This window comes from Lynx canadensis, chromosome B4 (genome assembly GCF_007474595.2).
Source record: "Lynx canadensis isolate LIC74 chromosome B4, mLynCan4.pri.v2, whole genome shotgun sequence".
Lineage (NCBI taxonomy): Eukaryota > Metazoa > Chordata > Mammalia > Carnivora > Felidae > Lynx > Lynx canadensis.
In genome coordinates this window covers 131,275,412-131,296,086 of record NC_044309.1, presented here as the reverse complement: position 1 = coordinate 131,296,086, position 20,675 = coordinate 131,275,412, and the positions used below count along the sequence as shown (strand labels likewise).

The 20,675-nt window shown below is 55.7% G+C and overlaps 1 protein-coding gene across 5 annotated transcripts; it reads right to left on the bottom strand.

Moving 5' to 3' along the window:
* Positions 1-11,279, bottom strand: MAFF (MAF bZIP transcription factor F). Of its 5 annotated transcripts, none has more exons than XM_030320617.1 (4): positions 10,275-10,470; positions 2,791-2,980; positions 2,010-2,075; positions 1-1,740 (listed from the first exon to the last, which is right to left on the bottom strand). In XM_030320617.1, exons 3-4 carry the CDS (start codon positions 2,043-2,045, stop codon positions 1,288-1,290), a joined length of 489 nt encoding a protein of 162 aa, XP_030176477.1. In that variant the 5' UTR covers positions 2,046-2,075; positions 2,791-2,980; positions 10,275-10,470; the 3' UTR covers positions 1-1,287. The 5 variants fall into 5 exon arrangements, with proteins under 5 accessions (XP_030176477.1, XP_030176475.1, XP_030176478.1 ...); XM_030320615.1 differs by lacking the exon at positions 10,275-10,470 and adding an exon at positions 4,443-6,138; XM_030320618.1 differs by lacking the exons at positions 2,791-2,980; positions 10,275-10,470 and adding an exon at positions 11,147-11,279.
* Between the last annotated feature and the right edge of the window lie 9,396 nt (positions 11,280-20,675).

Below are 20,675 nucleotides of genomic sequence, written 5' to 3'. Positions count from 1 at the left end.
TCCGTGGAAAAAGAGAACTCGACTTTATTCAGAAAGTCTACAAAATACAGAAGGCGGATAAGTCGCTTACTGTAAGTCAGAAAATAAATAAATTCTAGGGGCCGGGCGAATTTTTTGCGTTTTTTTTTTTTTAACATTTTTTGGTCGTTGCCATCCGGCTCTCCCTAAATATAAGATAAAATGTGATTTATTTGCAGATATAAAATATAAAGTCCAGCGCAGGGCCACACACCGCTTTTCCCAGGGAGTGGGCGCTAGGTTTCTGGCTGGGGAGAATAACTTAGATTCGTGCAATAAATAAACAGCGGGGAGGGACAACCGTATTGTGGGGCGGGGCGGGGCGGGGGGGGGGGAGAGGGAGGCGCAGGGAGGGTTGGGGCTGGGGCTGGGCTTCCCAGGAGAATGGCAATCAACGACAGTGGCCAGCCCCTAAGCCACGGTGGACATTCCCAGGGGGAGGGGTGGGACCCTTCCCTTCTCAGGACCCCCTCCCCTGGCTGCAGGACTTGAGCATCTGTCTTCCCACCTGCCACAGTGGGTGGTCACCTCCTTGGTCCCCTTTCTCTTTGGCTGGCCAGCTCCTTCCATCTCTTCCATCTGTATCACCTTCTCTGGCCTTCTACTTCTCTTCCCCTAACTCACAGAGGCGGCTCCCGGGTCAGGGAGGCCCTTCCATCACCCTTTCCAGGCCGTGTCCACAAGCCCCCTGCCAACCCCCGGCGGGATCCCCTGGCTGGAATCTCGGGGCAGCAGTAAGAAAGCCTAGCTTTTCCAGCTCAACCACTAAGCACAGATGGCCTTGGGCACTGGCATGTCTGCTGGAGGACGGTGTCCCCATCTGTTAACTGACCTTCCCTTCTCAGCCCCGGGAGAGGACATATTCCTAAATCCTGGGGGGAGGCGGGGCTGTGGCACGATCTGAGCAAACAGTTTACACAATGAGGGGTGGCCCTCTTCTCCCCGACAGCCCTTCTCTAATCTGCTCTGTATTCCATCCTCCCAGTCCAAGAAGGCAGGACTCTCTCCGCCAAAAGAGACCCCAGGCGCCAACCCCACCCTACCATTCTCACCAAAGGTGCCCCACCCCAGGGCCACCTATTGGGTCCCGGTTATAGGGGCTACAACGAGGAAGACAGCAGGCTCGGGAGGGAACATGTGTTCACCACAAGAGCTGGTGGCTGCAGAGAAATGGCACCAAGGGACAGAGACCACGCTTAGGCACTTTGGGAAGGAAGCGGGGGTCGGAGGGGCGTGGCCTGGAACGGGCGTGGCCGGGCGGGGCGGGCACTAGGAGCAGGCGGCGGGGGCGGGGCCGGGGGCGGGGGCGGGGGCGGGGCCCGGGCCGGGGGCCGACTTGACGATGGTGATGACGCTGGCTGGCGCCACGAGCGCGGCCGGGCCGCGGGTGGCGGCCACCGAGCGCGCGAAGCCCTGCAGCGCCTCGCACTTGCCGCGCAGCGCGTCGAGCTCCAGGCGCATGGCCGCGTTCTCGCGCGCCAGCTTGTCCACCTCGCGCTCCAGCTCCGACTTCTGCTTCTGCAGCTCCTCCTTCTGGCACACGCGCTTCACGCGGCAGCTGGCCGCGTAGCCGCGGTTCTTGAGCGTGCGACGTCGCTGCTTGAGCCGCGTCACCTCCTCGGCCGAGAGCCCGCGCAGGTGCCGGTTCAGCTCGCGCACCGACAGCCCCATCAGGGCCTCGTCTGACAGGTGCGGCGTGTTCTCGCTCAGCTCACGCTTGATCTGGGGACAGCACGTGGAGCGCATGGGGAAACTGAGTGACCTGCTCGCCCCACCCCACCCCCGCCCCCCCGCCCCCCAGCCACCTCCCTGGGCACACAGCCTGTGATCAGGCCTCTTGCTTTCCAGCCCACGGCCCTTCCCGGGGCCTCACGAACACCTGAAGCCTGCTGAGCCCTTGAGGATGCCAGTAACTGAAGAGGCAGTTGGGATGGGCCAGCCTAAGCCAGAAGCGAGGGGGAGAACAGGGACAACAGAGGCAGCATCCTCACCTTCAGGGCTTTGCTGGATAAGGGGTCCACAGACATGTTTGCAGAAGGTGCCCTCTGGGCTGAGACCTAGGAGAGAGAGAGGAGACCGAGGTTACTTTCTCCTCTACTTGGAATAAAACTCAGACTCACTGCCTCGGCATTCAAGGCCTCTGCTGTTAAGGAAGTCCTGTCATACCACCTTTCTCTGTCCCAGGGGCCCATTCCAGCCTCAGGACCTTTACACTTTCTGCCCTCTTTACTGTTCTCTTGCCTTTCATCTTCCCATACCAGCCATCCTTCCACATGGGGTCCAGATATGTCTATTTGATTGTTTTTAACTTCTCACTGAAGTATAACCTACATACACCAAAGCACCCAAATCATATGTGGGGCACCTGGCCGGCTCAGTCCGTAGAGTATGTGACTCTTGATCTCAGGGCAGTGATTTCGAGCCCCACGTTGGGTATGGAACTTACTTAAAAAATAATAATAAATAGGGGCGCCTGGGTGGCTCAGTCGGTTGAGCATCCGACTTGGGCTCAGGTCATGATCTCGCAGTTCGTGAGTTTGAGCCCCGCATCGGGCTCTGTGCTGACAGCTCGGAGCCTGGAGCCTGCTTCCGATTCTGTGTCTCACTCTCTCTCTGCCCCTCCCCTGCTTGCACTCTGTTTCTCTCTCAAAAAGAAATAAACATTTAAAAATAATGAATAATATAAATAAAGAAACTTAAAAAAAAAACCAAAACACCCAAAAAAAAAAAACAGTCCCCTCCTCCCTCTTCCCCAGCCCAAGCTTTCCTCACCAAAGTTTGTCTTGGAGAAGCTTCCTCTGCCCGGCAGCCGCAAGCACGAATTCAGCACCACCCTGGTCAGGCAGGGCAGTCAGACCTCAACTGAGGAGGGGCCCAGGGGCCTTCAGTGTATCCTCCATAGGCCTGAAACCTCCGTGTTCCTTCGGCAACTATTTATCGAGCATCTACGGTATGCCAAACACTGACGTGGGGGAGATATGGAGAATGCATTCCGGAGGCCAGTGCCCACGAGGGTGACGGTCTCCCCAAGCCCCCTTTTAAAACAGCAGTCCTCTCCGTCCCTGCACATCGGATCTTCTCCCCCATTCGTTGTTAGCCCGCACTTCCTCATCTGTTACCATCCACAGGGAGGCAGTGTGGGGGGGGCGGTGAGGAGCACAGAGGACAGGGCGGGAAGACGCCCTGTGACCTCAGATGCAGCACCCTATCAATTCTCATTAGCAGTACCCAGTATGTCCGCAGGGGCAAATGAGGGCAAGCCCTGGTTTCTCGAACTTTCTGAGGGACACACCTCACAGCCTCAGCTCAGCCTCTGATACCTTCCCACGGGCCCCGAGAAACGCAAGTGCCTGGACCCGGGTGCCAGACACACCCGGAGCTTTTTGATGGCGGTTCCACTCACTACCTCCGATTCTGGTAGATCGGGTAACTGTTCTGTGCCTCAGTTTCCCCCACAGAGTGTGTTAGGTCACTCATGTTACTTCTCCCTGGGGACCCTCCCGTGGCCCCCATCTCTCTTGGGAGTCAAAGTCAAAGTCATCACGATGGCTCACAAACCACTGCATGATGTGGCCCCAACACACGCTTCTGACTTCAGCTTCGGCTCGGCTCCCTTCCCTGGCGCTGCTCCAGCCACACCCTCCTCCTTGCTGTTCCTCAACAAACCACGCCCACTCCTCCCCAGGGCCTTTGCACTGCCTGTTCTCCTGGCCTGGCTTTCTCTTCCCCTAGATGGCCACAAGGCTTGCTTCCTCACCTTCGGGGCTCTTTTCAAATCTCACGTTCTCACTCCATTTAGAATTCCCAGCCCTGGATATACACACACACACACACACACACACACTCTCTCTCTCTCTCTCTCTCTCTCTCTCTCTCTCTCTCTCCATTTCCCTTTCCTACCTCACGTTTCTTCATGGTACTTTCCACTATATGTAATTGTTATGACATCTATTGCACATATAGGTTCAGTGTCTGCCTCCCCATTGGAGCGCCCTCTGCCTGCGTGCCAGTGCCCAGGGCCTGGCACACAGCAGGTGCTCACGTATTCCTGCCGAACTACCGTTGGAACTCTCACTGTGACTCAGGCCGACGTGCAGAGAAGCCCCAGGCTTCTCTGGAGCCCCCCAGCAGCTCCTGGGGCCCGCATAGCCAGGGGCTCTGGCACCCCGGAGGGAAGCAAGGAGGGGGACAGGAGGGGGAAGTGGCACTTGAAGAGATCCCCTGAGAGGGGCAGCCACCGTGGCCGTTGGGCTGGGAGGGTCCTCAGAGCCACCCAGGCTCCTTGCGGTGTAGCTGAGTCCCAGAAAGTCCCAAGTAGGACCCTGGCCTTTCACCGACACTACCCTGAGACCCTCCCAAGCCACCCCTGCCAATCCTGCCCTCCAACACGGGCCTCTTAAATAGCCTTCCCGCCACACACACACCTGGGAAGGGCCTAGAATGCTTCTCTGCTGGCCTCCGCTCATCCTCTTCACAGCAACTGGACGTTCTTTCCACCGGTGACTGTGACCACGTCACCACCCAGATGAAAACCTTCCATGGCCCCTTACTAGCCCTGAACAGGGTCCAGGCCCACCTGCGCGGCACCTGAGGCCCGTCTGCCATCACTGCCCGCCCCCATCTGGCAGCTCAGTCAGAGTTTCTTTCACTTCCTCCCTCCCACACCGTATGGCCCCTGGGCAACCCCACGCCCCGTGACACGTCTCCCCCTGACTTTATCTGGCAGACTCCCACTCATCCTTCTGCCCTGGGCCCAGACAACTCCTCCTCCAGGAAGCCCTCCCTGATCCGTAAGAACGTCACGGGTGCCGCCCACCCTCGCACATCCCCCCCCATCTTGTGATCGTCTATTTCCTCGTTGTCTCCCCACCTGACAGGGAGCTCTGCGGCAGAAACGGGGCCGGAGCAGTTCTGGGTGCCGAGGCCACCAGCCCCGGGCCCGGCAGGGAGCAGGCGCTGGTGAGACGTGGGTGGGTGGTCTGACACCACGACCCGGCTTGTCAGTGTCCGAAGCGAACGCCAAGCCCGAGCCTAGCTGAACACTGTCCAGGAGAAAACCTCCCCGTGCCCGTCTCCAACTCTTCCCCCGTTCTACCTGCCGCCTTCTTCTGCCTGGCAAGAATAGAACACAGAGGCTAGGGAGACGGGAAGGGAGCAGAAGGGATTCTGCCCTCACGATGCTGGGCCCCCAGGTGGGCTATGGGAAGGAAGGAGCACTGGATGGAGTCGAGCCTGGGTTTGAGTCCCGTCTCTGTCTTCTCCGGGTTGTGTGGCCTCGGGCAAGGCACTGCACCTCTCTGGGCCTCCACTTTTCCTACTGTGGGATCAGAACGATACCCGCCGAGCAGGGTTTTGGAGGAACCAAGTGGTATAGAACGCAGAGGTCAGTGAGCACCTGGGGGTCATTAGAATCGCTGAGTCCGTCCAGGAGGGGTCAGGCTGGTAGCCCGCACTGGGACCTTGCTTTGACTCAGGGTCCCCAGGCCGGCTGGGGTCACACGGGAAAGGCCCTCGGAGAGCACCCAGCCCTGCATCCTCACTTCACCCACGAGGAGGTGGAGACCCACGGAGGGGCATCTCTTGCCTGAAGTCACACGGCAGGTGAGTGGCTGCCTCCCCCCCAAGTTGGCGGGGGCCGGGGGGGGGGTGGATTCTGAACACGTGTAAAGGACCCAGAGCTGGATCCGGACCCCTTTCATAACAGCATCAGCCTGGTCCTCCTGACGGCTCTGTGAGGTTAATGCCCAGAGAGGTCAATAGGGTAGTCCAGGGTCACCCACAGAGAGACCTGATAGGAGAGGTGAAGCAGGTTAACTGAGAGCCCGTTGGGTGCTAGGTGCTGAGCCCTGGGTGCTGTGGCTGATGCAGAACCTCGGAAGCACGGCCTGACCCACAGACAAGAGGGGAATCTCTGGGCCTTGGTTTCTTCACTTGTAGGGTGGGGACAATCATAACAGTCTAAGCACGTAAGATACAAGAGACTTAGACAAGGTCAGGAGCTGCAAATGGCTGGCTTACCTCCCCATCGCCCCCACCCCCTCCACTCTCTCTGCAGGCATCACTAATCAATCACAGCACTGTTCCCCCACTGAGCTTTGGCGGGGGGGGGGGGGGGGTGGCGCCTGGGTGGCTCAGTCGGTTGAGCGTCCGACTTTGGCTCAGGTCATGATCTCGTGGTCCGTGAGTTCGAGCCCTGCGTCGGGCTCTGTGCTCACAGCTGAGAACCTGGAGCCTGCTTCAGATTCTGTGTCTCCCTCTCTCTGACCCTCCCCTGCTTGCACTCTGTCTCTCTTTCTCTCAAAAAAAAAAAAATAATAATAATAATAACAAATAAACATTTTTAAAAATTAAAAAAAAAAAAAGCCTCAGAATCCTTCTCAACACGGGGCGACTGGGTGGCTCAGTTGGTTAAGCGACCGACTTCGGCTCAGGTCATCATCTTTCACTTTGTGAGTTCGAGCCCCACGTCGGGCTCTGTGCTGACAGCTCAGAGCCTGGAGCCTACTTCAGATTCTATGTCTCCCCCTCTGTCTACCCCTCCCCTGCTCATGCTCTGTGTCTCTCTGTCTCCCAATAATAAATAAGTGTTTAAAAAAATTAAAAAAAAAAAAAAAAGAATCCTTCTCAACACAACACACGCCCAAGAGGTGGAAACTGTTGGCCATCTGCTATTCTATAGAACGGCTGAAGTTCCCATCCACTCAGCTGACTGGGATTCTAAATACTTTCAGTTTCTAGGGACACTGTGAACCTGTTCTTCCCTCTTCTCCTCCTCCTTCTCCTGCTCTAGCCTCAGCCCCTTCAAGCAAATCCTGGATGTCAGCAGAGGCACCTTTGTTTGCCCAGGAATGTCCCGGCTCAGCAAAGTCAGGTAATCACAGAGGGAAAGTCACAAGAAGGGGGAACTGTCTGATAACCTCAGGCTTTCACTCTCCAAGCCCAGGCCAGGGGTCACAGGGCTCTAAGCCAAGGGGCGTGGGTCCTCCGCCAGGCTGCCTCGGCCAGTCTGGGGGACCCTGGGCCGGAGACAGCAGCAGGTCCAACCAGCTCGGTAACTGAGGCAACCAAGCGACTGTTTGATGGCAGTGATGGGCTGGGACCCAGGGGTCCCGATTCCCAGGACCCCCAGCTCGGGGCCCTTTCTTCAGTGCCGGCCACCACATCTCCCCCCACCTCCTCAGTTTCTCCTCTTCTTCCCTCGGAGGCCAGCAGAGTTGACCTCCAGGGTCTGCAGGTTCCCCACATTCTTTGGGAGGCACGAGAATGAGTTTACGCTCGGGGATTGATTGACAGCTGCCTCGCCCAGTCAGCAGCTGCCAACCCCGCTGCACCCGCCCCCCTCCCGGGTCCCGAGTCCACTCCAGAGACATCCTGCAGACGGCCCACCCACTGGCATGGGCTCCTCTCCGGCTGCTGAGCCATTCTGCTTCCTCTGTGAGGACAGAGGGAAAAAATGTGTTTTCCTGGGCCTGGGCCGCCAGCGCTGGTTGGAGCCTCCTCCCTGCTGGAAGCCGAGCAAAGCTGGGAGAGCCCAGCACCCCATGGAAGCAGGGCCCTTGCATTCTAGCTCTGGTTCTGCCACCCCCTCACGCTCACCAGTGTGACTTCAAATCCGTCCCTCCCCTCTCTCTCTCTGGGCCTCAGTTTCCCAACATGCCGAACTTCCCCCAAGCCCAATGCACCTCCCAGCACTGATGATTTGGGAGTTTTATAGAGTGTCAGATTCTGGTCCAGAATGGAGCTCCAAAACCACCAGCAGAGTGGACGCCCTGGGAAAGGAAATCAGTGAAGGCTCCCCGGAGGCAGGGGCATGAGAACACAAGCTCGGAGACCATCGGCCTTGACCATCCCTCTGCTCCACCTGCACAGCCAGGGACCACTTCCCCTTTCAGCTGAACCAGGACTGCAGCTGCCTCCTCGCTGGCTTCCAGTCTGGGCTGCCTCCACGGCCGGCCCTGCCATCTGTCCCGCACCGAGTGCTGCCCGAGGGTCTGCTCACTTTTGAGGGGCTGCTTCAAGAACCCTATAGCCCACTCGGGCTCCCTGCTTCACTGGAAGTTTCCCAGGCCTCGTTTTCCAAGTGCTGTGGAGTTCTTTCGGGACACGGGCCTAGTGTTCATTCCTTCATTCAATCAGCAACCATCCAGGAAGCACCTACTCTGTGCCAGGCTCGGTGCTGGGTCCCGAAGGCCCAAAGATGAATCACAGTCCCTGCCCTTAAGGGCCTCGTAGATGACCAGCACGCCATCTGAGAACCCAGCTCACTGGTCACCTCCTCAGGGAAGCCTCCCTTGATTGCCCTGGCTAAGTCGGAGCCCTGTTTATATGCTTTCAAATCACAGTGGCTGCTGCCCCGGACTACCCATCTCAGCCATGGTTCTGCATCGAGTTTGGTAGCTCTTCCTTCAACTTTGGCTCCCCCTCCTCGATTGGAAGCTCCAGAGGGATCTGATTTGCTCACCATCTAATCCCCAGCATCTGGCCCATGACAGGCTCCATCGCTGGGGGGTGCCTGGTTCCTGTGCTCCTGGCTGCCGCCTCCCTCACCCAAACCCTATACTCCCGGACCTCCCTGGGTCCAGCCTGGGGCTGTTGGCTCTTCTTTTTCTCCCATAGGCTGCAGGTGGAGGCTGCCACACCCCACCCCACCCCACCCCCCTTCTACACCCATCCTGCCGCCCTGCATGTTGCCTAGTCCCTGCTGCAGATGGAGATGCTGAAGTTCTGAGCTGTGGAAGCAGGGCTCACCAGGGCTCAAAGATTCAAGGTTAAAAGTTCGTCCGGTTCCTCACCCCCTCTAGCTCAATCACTGCCCCCCCACCCCCACCCCGCGGACGATTCTGAAGCCCTGTGGTGGGAGGGGGAGGGCAGAATAGGACCAAGGACTCCCTAGACCCCATCCCGTTCCACGAGGCTGATGCGGACGGGGGGGTTGAGTTCCGGGCCCCACCCCTCATACGTTGTTCAGGACCAAGATCACCTGTTCCACTGCCTGTTGACCATGCCTAGCCCAGGGTGAGGACTCTGGGTCCTAGGCCTGGCCCAGGCCCTCAACTAGCTCCTCAGGTCCAGCCATCCATAGGTCTGACTAATCCCACCTGGGAACTGAAACCACCAGGAGAGCAGAAACCAGCTCCACCCCAGTCTCCCGGTCTCACCCTCCCCAACCCAGCAGGTACAACCTCCAGAACCAGGACCAGCCAGAGGAGCCACCAAAGAGAGGAAGCCACGGATTCCTTCCTACTTCCCAGCTTTGTGGTGGGTTTTCAGGCCCTTCCTGTTCCTCCCGAGAGGGAGGGGATGAGCAACCCCGGGGAGATGAAGGAGAGTCCCTAGGGTCTGCCTTCCTGGGGCAGCTGGAAAACCTGGGGACAAGGACAGAGGCATCAGGGTGCTGGGGCGGGGGAGGGGTGGCCCACTCATCTCACCCCCCAGCCCAGCCGGATGGGGCCTTTGATACTTTGCCCCACCCTAGGGCTGCAGGCGCCGGCTCTGGGCGGGGGACAAACACCGCAGTCACATGGCCGTGTCCCTGGGAAACTCCGGGGACAGCCAGGGCCTGGCCGAGGTCTGGACGAAAGGGGACAGCCGGAGGGAGAATTCCCGTACCCCCGTGTGACCTTGGAACTGGCCACTTCCCTCGGTCGGGTCCTTATTCCACATTTATTCATGCGGGCGCACTCTCTCCAAGGCACACACAGGCCCCGGGGTCTTCACCCCCCTGGGAGCGCGCGCGGCGGACACACCACACACACACACACACACACACACACACACACACACACACACACACGAACCGGGCAGGATACGCGGGACACTGGCCCGGGAACACATACGCACGCCCGCCTTCGGACGTAAACAAACCGCGCACGCACTGCTCGCGGGCACCGGTCCAGGGACTGTTCTCACCGAGTCACGTACGTGCACACACCGCCCCCGGTCCCGCCTGGGCGGACGCTGACGCTCGTCGGCCTGCGCTGCCCCTTCCTGCCCCGCTCGGCCGCCTCCCCGCGCGCTCCCCCAGAAGGGGCCCGTCACCACCGCACCCCGCCAAGCTCGCCTGGGCCCCGTCTCGGAGCTCCCGGACCTCTGGCCCCCGCCCCCACCCCCACCCGCCAGCCGTCCGGGCGAAGGACACACCAAAGCGCCGACGGAGCGGGGCCCCGGCGCCCCGCCCCGGGCACGTTCCCGGGCACGGAGACCCTGCCGCCTCGGGTTTCGCGCGCCCGTCCCCGTCTCGGACCCGCGTCCCTCACCCGCAGCCGCTTCGCCTGGCGCCCCGTGCACGCGCGGCTGCCGCTGCCGTCCCGGCGTTGCTGTCTCGGCCCGCGCCCTCCTCCTGTCCGGTCCCCCTCCGGTCCCGACCGCCGGTCGCTCCGAGCCGGGCTCCCGAGAGCGCAGCGCCGAGTTTTGTTGTGGGGCGGGCGGCGCGGGGGGCGGCGCGGAGTTGTAAGGCGAGCTTCCCGGAATTACTCACTCACAGGATTCCTTTCATTCATAAAAACCCAGTCATGCGGTGACGTCACCGCCTGGCGGCCCCTACGGCCCCGGAGCGGCCTCCCGGCTCTGGGCCCCGCCCCCAGGCGGCCCCGCCCCGATCGGGCCCCGCCCACACAAGGCCCGATCTCCGGGCCTCCGCGCGGCGGGCGTTCTCAACCCCAGTCAGAGGCGGCTGGGTGCGTTCACGTGATACCTCGCGAGAGCCGCGTGGGCGGAGGTGTCGTTTGTCTCGTTTTTGCAGTCGACAGCCCCGTACCTCTTCTCCTTTCACCCTACACCCTCTGCCTTGATCTCATCCAGTCCCGTGGTTTTAAACGCCATCCATATGCCCAGGATCCCCAAAGAGCTTCTCCAAAGAGTTCGAGACTGCCCACTCTGCACCTCCACCCGGGTGCCAGAGGAGGACCGCAAAAATCCAATTCCTGACCACCAACACTACCTCAGCTCCCGCACACCCCCAGACTCCCCGATTTCAGTTGTTCAAGCCCGATTCTAGGAGCTTTGCTCCATGCCTCTTTCTCCCTTCCTCCCCACCAGTCAGGCTGGCTCTCCCTCCGACGCCGCCCTGCATCTGACCACTCTACTCCATCTCCCGTCCCCCCACCTGGTCCAGGCACCCTCAACTTACCTCGACAATGGCAGCAAGCTTCCTGATGGACTCCCCACTTTGCTCCCAACGGCTTTCTTCACGCACCAAAGTTCTTCTTAAAACAAGGATCAGATTGTTTCACACACTTCCTGCTCTCTGGCTTAATTCCCTCACCGGCTTCCGTTTGCATTTGAAATATAAACTGTACTCCTCCTTTTGGTCTATAGGGCCCTAAGCCACCTGACCTCTACCCAATTCTGCAGCCTCCCCTCCTTCCACTCTCCCCTCACCCACTATTCTTCAGTCACACTGCCCTTCTTACTGTTTTTCAAACACGCCTAGCGCGTTCCTACCACAGGTCCTTTGCACAAGCTGTTTCCTCTTCCGTTCGCTGCCAGGCTCTTTCTCATCTCTCAGGTCGGCTTAGATGTCACTGTCTCAGAGAGGCCTTTCCTGACTGCCCTAGCTAAAAGAGCCCCCACTTCTGAAATAGGTTTTTATATTACCTTAATATCTCCTATAGTTGCTCACTATGTAATCTCTGTCTCCCCAACCAGAATGTAAGTTTCTTGTCTACCTTGTTCATCACTGCATGTCCTGAGCCTAGAACAGTGCTCAGCACATAGTGAGCCCTCAACAAACATATACTGAGGACATACATGAGTGGAGGCTCAGAGAGAGAAAGTGACTTTCCAAAGTCACCTAGCTAGGAAGTACCAGAACTGGAATTTGAATCCAGACCTGATTGACTCCTGGTCCAGACGTTTGGCACTATACCCAAATGAGTGGGTCCCAGTATAAACGGGAGGGATGTATTCAGTGCCTGGAGCTCCACTCAAAAGGGGCAGTTTGGGGGGCACCTGGGTGGTTCAGTTGGTTAAGCATCCGACTCTGGATATCGGCTCAGGTCATGATCTCATGGTTCTTGGGATCAAGCCCGGCACTGGGCTCCAGAATGAGAGAGCCCTTGTTATGCCTTCCCGCCTCTGGGTCCAGGTCCATCTGGGATGGGGACAACTATCTCTCACTTCCTGAAAGCCTTGGGTTTCCTATGCAGATTGGCCCACTAGCTTCCCAAGTGACCAAATGTTGTGGCGAATTTGACTTGACGCTTAAAGAACCACACCCCCCCAGCAGATTGCCCACTTGCCCTACATCTACACGTCGCACAGAGCCCCTCATGTTACCCCTGGGGTACAAAAGTTCTTGATTTTACAAACTGCGCCCTTGTGGCTGGTGGTCTTTCTCTCTCCCCACCTCCATTTTCTAAGAGCATCTCAGGCCATAGTAGTGAATGAACTAGTGAATGAATCCCCGGTGGCCTGCACGACACCCCTGGACACCATGCTCCCTGAAGCCTTTGCTCCCATCCCCAGCCTGCCCTCGTCAGGGGGTCAGCACTTCAGTGCCCACACAGCAGAGACTGCTTCCCCGAAGACATGGTTCCCTTTCTGGTCAAGGTCGAGTGACAATGTCATTTTTTATTTTTTATTATTTTTTTGCTAATTTTTTTTAATGCTTACTTGTTTTTGAGAGAAAGAACATGAGCGGGGGAGGGGCAGGAAGAGAGCAGGAGACCCAGCATCCGAAGCAGGCTCCAGGCTCCGAGAGGTCAGCCCAGAGCCCGACGCGGGGCTCGAACCCACGCACCGTGAGATCGTGACCTGAGCCAAAGTCCGAGGCTTCACCCACCGAGCCACGCGGGTGCCCCCAGCAACGTCGTTTTTAAAAGCAGCAGCTCTGCGGCTTGAAAGGGGGCTCCCACAGGACAAACCTAGGACAATTTGAACATCAAAATAAATAACAGTAATGATGATCAGAACCCATTAAATAAAAAGAGAATCGATGAGTCTATACTAATGTGAATAAATGAATGAATGGATAGATGAATGAATGAATAAATAAATAAGACAAAGCTCCTCCTTCCAGTAGAAGGAATGACAGGGTGAGAAAATGACCATCAGGCAAGCATTCTAGTAACAATGGATTCCAAGAAGAATCGTCAATGGATACGAAGATTTGATGAGCAGCGTGAAATTGTGTAGCCTCCAAGTATTGCCCTAAATACGATTTTTAATTAGAAAAGGGACGATAGTAATCCTACAGTGGAGAAACCTGGCCGATACCCCTTTCACTAAGTGATCAAAGTTCCCATCCGCAGTGAGGGGACAAATCGACCCGTGCATCCCCTAAATGATGCACTGAGAAGGACGAGGCATCCAAACACTCCTGGTGAAGGTGATCGTGAGGAAAACGTGTGACCACCCTAACGCCGAGAGACCGTACGTTTGAAAGAAATGGCGAGATCACGAAAGACGAAAAGAGAGGGCAGCTGTTCCAGGCTGACAGGAGACACGGCAACCGGCAACCGAAGGCGGTGTGGGGTCCAGGATTTCCTGCTGGTACGAAGGACGTTGTGAAGAGAGCTGGTAAAACCCCAGTGAGCTCTGGAGACCAGCTAATAGAATCTCACTGGTGTTAATTTCCTGATCTGGGGTCCTTGTCCTGCCGTCAGGCAAGAGAGAGTCCTCGATTTTAGGAAACACGTGTGGGCATATTTGGAGGTGAAGGGGCTTGCAATTTACTCTCAGATGGTTCAGAACAAGACAGAAGGGAGTTAGAAAGATAATGTGATAAAATATTAACAGCTGGGGGATCTGGGTGGAGCACATACAGAAATTCTGTCATTCCTGCAATTTCTGTTTTAATACCTTTTTTTCCTTTGTTTTGCTTTTTTTTTTTCTTTCTTTTTTTTTTTTTTTTTTTTTTTTTTTTAAGTAGGGGCTCTCAGGGTAGTCTGCCGGCTTCAAATCCTGGCCTCCACCCCTCCACGGGCTGAGTGACTTAACCTCTCCCTGCCTCACTCTCCTCCTTTGTAAACTGGGTTTACAAATAGTGCCGACCTCATGGGTTGAGAAACAATTTAATGTGTTCACACTTAAAAGCATGTGGCCCGGTGCCAAGTGCGGGATAAGAGACTGATAGATATTGGGTGAGAGAAAGAGGAGTCCTCCGGGATCCCCTAGCTTCCTCCCTGGGCGAGTGGCACAAAGACAGTGAGGACCCCGCCCCCGGGGCCAGAGACCCCACCTCCTGCCGGCCGGCGGGGCGGGTCCTGTTGCCAGTTTCTAGGGAGGGAGCATTTCAGCCAGCTGAGTCAGGCAGAACACTGACTGCGAAGCTCCACCCCCCTGTCGCCTGGCCAAGACACCAAATAGCACCCAAGCACATCTCCGTGGGACCCCAGCCCACAGGGCGTGCCTTGCTCAATAGCAGGTGCGCGGTGACAGCTTGACCCAGGCCGGGCTCTCAGCTCACTCGCACCCCTGGCTGACCCCGGTGTGGGGCATTCCTCGCTCCCAGCCTCAGTTTCCCCATCTGCAGTGACAGCCTGGGATTAGGTCAGTGATTTTGAAACAATCTCAAACCCACTAAACTTTCTTCGAAGGAAAGTTGACTCTGCCGTGTGCGTCCCACATTGTAGAACAGCCTGGAGGCTCACTGCCAAGGGGGACCGGTGCTGGCTTTGAGACTCCCGGTTGGTTGGTCGAGTGTTCTCTGGAGGTGCTTCCTGCCCTGAGATTTGATTTCCAGGCCCCTAAGAGCTCCTGTCCCTGGACACTGGGGCCTTCCCAGCCCCCCTTAGGGGGGGCAACCCTCCCTCAACTGAACCAGGTGCCGCATTTCGGGTGCATTCCTCTGCTGGGTGGGAGTGATGTCACAGGGATCATTTCTGGCCCTGGTTCCCAGTTCTTCACCCGTCGCGTGCCTCTTACCACCTTATTACTGCTTAAGACTCATCACTATGTTTAGGGGACGCTTCCTATGTGCCAGGCACAGCACTAAGTGCCTCAGACCTGTTTGCACGGTGTGTATTTCCCCGGATCTTTTCTCCCACTGCTAAATCCACCAACCATCCCCCCCCCCAATCACCTGTGCTTTTATCGCATTTCAGCGTCTTTATAACTTCACTTTCCTTCTCACAAAAGCCCTCCACGTGGCAGGCGGGCAGTGGGGCACAAATGATCAGCCTCATTTTAAAGGCGAGGACACGGACCAGTTTACGGGCTCGCCAGCTGCCCAGAGGGGACCCCGTTGCTGGATGTGCTGGGCCTGATTGCCACAGGTCCTCTCCACCATTTGAGCAGCTAGGTGTTGTCATCGCCTGACGAGAAATCGAGAAATCTGAACGCCAGGAGGGGAGGCAAGACCACCAGCCCAATATCCACACATCCAGTCAGTGGCAGAGGACCCATCCCCACCCCCCCAGCTCCTGTCCACTCTCTCAGCACTGACATTTTCCCCAAGCGGCTGACATCACCAATCCCCACCCTGCCCCCACCTTTTATCCCCCCCCATCACCCCAGCCCCCAGCCCCACCTTTTCTTCCCTTTCACAGCCAGATCTCTCTCACCCCCTCTGTGCTTTCTTGCCCCCTCGCCTCCCCAGGACCTCCTGGTTACTGAACCCAGGTTCCCTTTCCGTCCCAGTCTTGTCCTTGGACAGCATTGGACCGTGTGGCTCCCTCCTCTCCGTTTTGAAACACTCTCTTGGCTCTGCCTCTAAGGCTTGGGCTTCCCTTCCTACCTTTTCAGTCTCTATCCCTGCTTCCCCATGAGCTCAGTGATTAGTGATGCTCCGAGCTGGCCTCTGACTGCTCTTGCTGTCCCTGGGGAATCTCATTCCCTTTCAAGATCTCAGGGGCCATCGGTGCTGATGACTCCCAGATCGTTGTTCACGACTGCGACATTCCCTAGGCTATCCCTGCCTGGTCCCGTGGAACACGATCCCTTGTCATTTTGTGATTTTTCCAGGAAAATCATATTTGCCTGTAGTCCAGGGCTTTGTCACAATAAACGATGACCTGTGTATCTGGGGCAAGTGTGCATTAAATTGTGAACTCTAAGGACAGGAACAGAAGGACCTTTCGTGTCCCCACCCCGCCAAGAGTGAGGCTGTGCACGTAGTAGGTGCTTTATCCGTACTGGCTGGAGAAACTGAAGTGAGGAGCCCCGGAGAAAAAAGAAAGGGAGGAGACCCCCACGTTAGACCCCCATCCTGAGAGGCTAGACTCCGCATGATCACTGGCACAGGTCCCACATCTTTGCCCGAGATGCCCTCTGCCCAGCCTCTGCAAACCCTCACCAGCCTTCAGGATCCAGGTTCAGGCTAACTTCTTGTCAAAGCGTCCCTGGCCCTCTGGCCCTGAGGCCACGGTCTCTCCTGTGAGCCCCTGCGCTGGGCTGAGGGGCCCCTAGAGCGGGGACGTCTTGGCTTAGCTGGCCAGGACCGGCTTTCCTCCTTGGGATGGGAACACACGTAGCTGCACAGCCCAAGGTCACCTGCACTCATTTCCTTCCAGAAGAGGGTACAAGACCCGATGCCTCCCACCCCCCACCCCCAGCATCAAGTCAGAAGCCATGTAACTGGTGTAATCATTACACAGCTGCCTGTGACCTCTGTGCCCTCCAGTCACCTCTCTCATGTAATCAGGGGGATTTTTTTTTTCCCCACGTCAGTTGTCTGCTTGTAACCCTTCCGGGGCTCCCACTGCCTGCAGAACAAGATCCGTATCCTCAGCCTGGCACTCGAGACCCTTCACGCGTGGCCTCTGTGGCTCACTGCCCACTCACCTGCTCACACATCAGATTCCAGGAGTGTTCAGCCTCTTGCAGTTGCCCCAAACGATCCGCACAATCTTATGATGTTGACTTTTGCTCATACGGTTCTTTCCATCTGGCATGTTTTTACTTTCTTTCTTTCTTTCTTTTTTTATTTATTTCTGAGACAGAGAGAGACAGAGCATGAGCAGGGGAGGGACAGAGTTAGAGGGAGACACAGAATCCGAAGCAGGCTCCAGGCTCTGAGCTGTCAGCACAGAGCCCCACGCGGGGCTCGAACTCACGGACCGTGAGATCATGACCTGAGCCCAAGTCGGTCGCTCAACCGACTGAGCCACCCAGGCGCCCCATGTTTTCACTTTCTTAACCCAGCTGGCAAACTCCTATTCAACCTTTGAAACCCCACTTAAGTACAGGGGTTAGTGGAGGCACCTGGGTGGCTTGGTTAGGTGTCCGACTCGGCTCAGGTCATGCTCTTGTGGTTCGTGGTTTGAAACCCTGCATCGGGCTCTGTGCTGACAGCTCAGAGCCTGGAGCCTGCTTTGGATTCTGTATCTCCCCCTCTCTCTGCCCCTCTCCTGCTCACTGTCTGTCTTTCTCTCTCAAAAATAAATAAACATTAAAAAAAAAAAAAGAACAGGGGTTAGTAAATTTTTTCTGTAAAGGGCCAGGGAGAAATATTTCAGGCATTGTGGGCCTTATGGTTTCTGTCACAATTACTCAAAATTCTGCCGTTGTAGAAAGCATAGGCGTGTGAATGAATGATGTGGCTGAGTTCCAGCAAAACTTTGTTTGGAGGACCAGGTGGTAGGGGGGTTATTTTGCCCGTCCCCGTTCAAGAATCATCTCACAAAGCTTCCCACTGGACAGACCTCACCAATGCCTTCTTGCAATGCCCTCTACACCTTACGCGTTCTATCATGACACAAACCCCAACCGTAATGATTCTGCGGTCGTGGTGATTGGATGGGATAACGGGCCATACCGTCGTCTCTCACCCCGCTTTCTAGAACAGCCTCCTCACCGGCCTCCCAGTCTCTGCTTTGCCCCTTATGGTCTAATCTTGCCCGAACAGATAATGATCTGTTAAAATGTAAATCCAATCAGGTCACGGTGCTCAAAAAACGCTCCGTGGCTCCCCATTTCCCGCCAAGTGAAAGCCAAAGTTTTGAAGCGGGGCTCGATCCCACGGCCCTGGGACCACGACCCGAAATCAAGAGTCAGACCCTCAACCGACTGACCCACCCAGGTGCCCCTTCCCCAGCTTTTGAATTATAAAAATGTTCAAACACACAGAAAAGGGAGGGACTAACACGACGGCACTCACATACACAACCCCAGATTCAACATGCAAGGTATTTGGAAAGATGCTAATAACATCGTGACACTTCACCCGAAGACTCTAGCAAAACGCACTCCGTGTTTGGCTTTATCTTATCATCTGTCTTCCCACCACAAGACTGCAAACAGCACAAGGGCAGAGATTTTTACCTATTTTGTTCAGTGTGGTTTCCTCAGCAGCAAGAACATTACTTGGCACCCAGTGGGGACGTCTACAGAGTAGGGAAAGAAAAGAGAAGACAAGGTCCTGATTCTGCTTCTGCCTTTTATTGACCCGTGACTTGGGAGATCATTTCACACTGCAGAACCTAGGTTTCTGCAACAACAGAGTAGGGGGCGCGCCTGGGTGGCTCAGCTGGTTAAGCTTCCGGGGTCTTAAATTCCACTCAGGTCTCCATCTCACAATTCATGGGATCCAGCCCTGTGTCAGGCTCTGCGCTGACAGCTCAGAGAGATTCTCTCTCTCCCCCTCTCTCTCTGCCCCTTCCCTGCTCATGTGTGCGCTCTCTCCCTCTCACAATAAATAAACGAACATTTAAAAAACGCAATAAAGTGGAGGATAATAGTAACTACTTCTCAGCATTGTTGTGAGGATCAGACAAGGTAAGGGTGGAAAACTGCACCATTCGGTAAATTTCAGTTACATTTCCATCCAACTCTGAGGCAGAGGACTTGGTCTAGCCTGATTCTCTGGCTTCTGGGCTCCTAGAAAGAAGACCTTTTGCTCTGCGATGTTTGTAGCTGCCAGCCCCACCGAGATGTTTCTAGCACAGCCCCTCAAGAGAAGTTCTTGGACTTGAACGGCCCCAATGCAAAATCCAACAGAAACCCAACGGAGTGCATTCCCTTGCCTACTCATTTGCCCCCGGCCCTCCCATTGCTTGATCATTCAGTGCTACCTAATCATCCCCTATACTTCATCTCCTGCTTTATCCACTCCTTTAACAGTTTTCACCGGAAATACCTAGAGGAGGGGCACTCGATTTCATCAGGCCCTGAGATTCTACTTTGTGAATTTCTTTCATGGATCTCTGAGGGTTTCTAACAATTGATCCGGCCTCCCTTGGCCTTTTCTGCATTTCAGGTTCGGTTGTGCGTCTGCGTTGCCAAACTTGTCTTTCAGACCCACTTTGAATACCCGAGTGGGTGTTTGCTGAAGAAAGGGACTCGTCCCGCTGAACCTACATGTTTTCTTGGGTCAGATTACTCCGCAGAGGGAGGAATGCCTGGCCTTTTGCAAGCTTCCTGATAACCATCGCCCTAACTCCACTTGTGTGGGGCGTGGAGAGCAAAATATTTGCAGTGAGAAGTCTGAGTCTTCACCTGGTTCTCTCGACTCAAAGCTGAAACTCTTGAGCAAAATTCAAATTGTGGTTTAGGGACATTTTCTTCACCTGTAAAATGCAAACCAGAGGAACTGCAGGGGCACTTGGGTGGCTCAGTCGACTGAGCGTCCAACTTGGGCTCAGGTCATGATCTCATGTTTTGTGGCTTCAAGCCCGGCGTAGGACTCACTACTGTCAGTGAAGAGGCTGCTTCGGATCCTCTGTTGCCCTCTCTCTCTCTGCCCTTCCCCTGCTTGCACTGTCTCTCTCAAAATGAATAAGTAAACTCAAAAACAAACAAACAAAAAAACGAAAAAGAAAAAGAAAGAAAGAGAAAGAAAGAAAAGAAACTACAATTCAGAGATGATGGATGTGAAGTCAAATTATTTTGTAATGGGTATTAGTTCACGTGATCTGCTTGGTCACAAGCAAATCTGTCACTACAACCTAGGCTCCTCTCTTCTCTTCTGTGTCCCTTTCTCAGCATTACTAATCATAACAACGACCATTTGTTGAAATTCCACTATGTGCAGGCACAGAGATTAATTTATCTCCAGGTCACAACATCCTTATTAAGGATGAGGAGTCCACAGAGACCAAGTCATTTGCTCAAGTTTCTACTAAAAGATATTTCCTGAGATTAGCTTGCTATAGGGCTGCCAGATAACAACGAATATATATATATATATATATATATATATATATACACACACACACACACACACACACACATATATACATATACATATACATATATATATTCGTATATATATGTATATTTTTTTAGCACAAATGCACTTAGTGTTTTTTTATTTAAACTGAAAAAGTATTGGTGGTTGAGCCAAAATTCAAATTTAACTGAACGTCTCATATTTTTATTTGCTCAATCTGGGGGTCCCCCGGCAAAACCAAAGCAAGTTCCTCCCCGCGACGCCCTACGTCTCCCTGACACTAGGTTCAGACTCCAGACCTCCGGACCCTTTCCGGAGGCGGAAGGCGGAGAAGGCGGAGACTCCTGCCCCTCATCAACATGTCCACCAACGAGCCGGCGCGAGGACCTTCCGCCCCGCACAGACGTGGCCGCGCCGCGCCGCGGAGGATTGGCTCCAACCCAGAGCCCGGCCTTCCTTGGCGCTGGGAGCCCCTTCCATTGGGCAGTTACAAAACATGGCGGAGCCCCGCCCCCGCCTTCCTCGCACCACCCCCTCGCGGCGCGGGGGCGGGGCCGCAGCGGCGGCCGCGGTAAGGGTTTCGGTGATTGGCGGAGGGCCGTGGCCGGAC

Bases quoted from the DNA above. Each gene is read 5' to 3' on its own strand.
- MAFF (XM_030320618.1), bottom strand. From the start codon at position 2,045: ATGTCTGTGGACCCCTTATCCAGCAAAGCCCTGAAG. The intron at 1,741-2,009 runs GTGAGGATGCTG...TGCTGTCCCCAG, and splicing joins TATCCAGCAAAGCCCTGAAG to ATCAAGCGTGAGCTGAGCGA.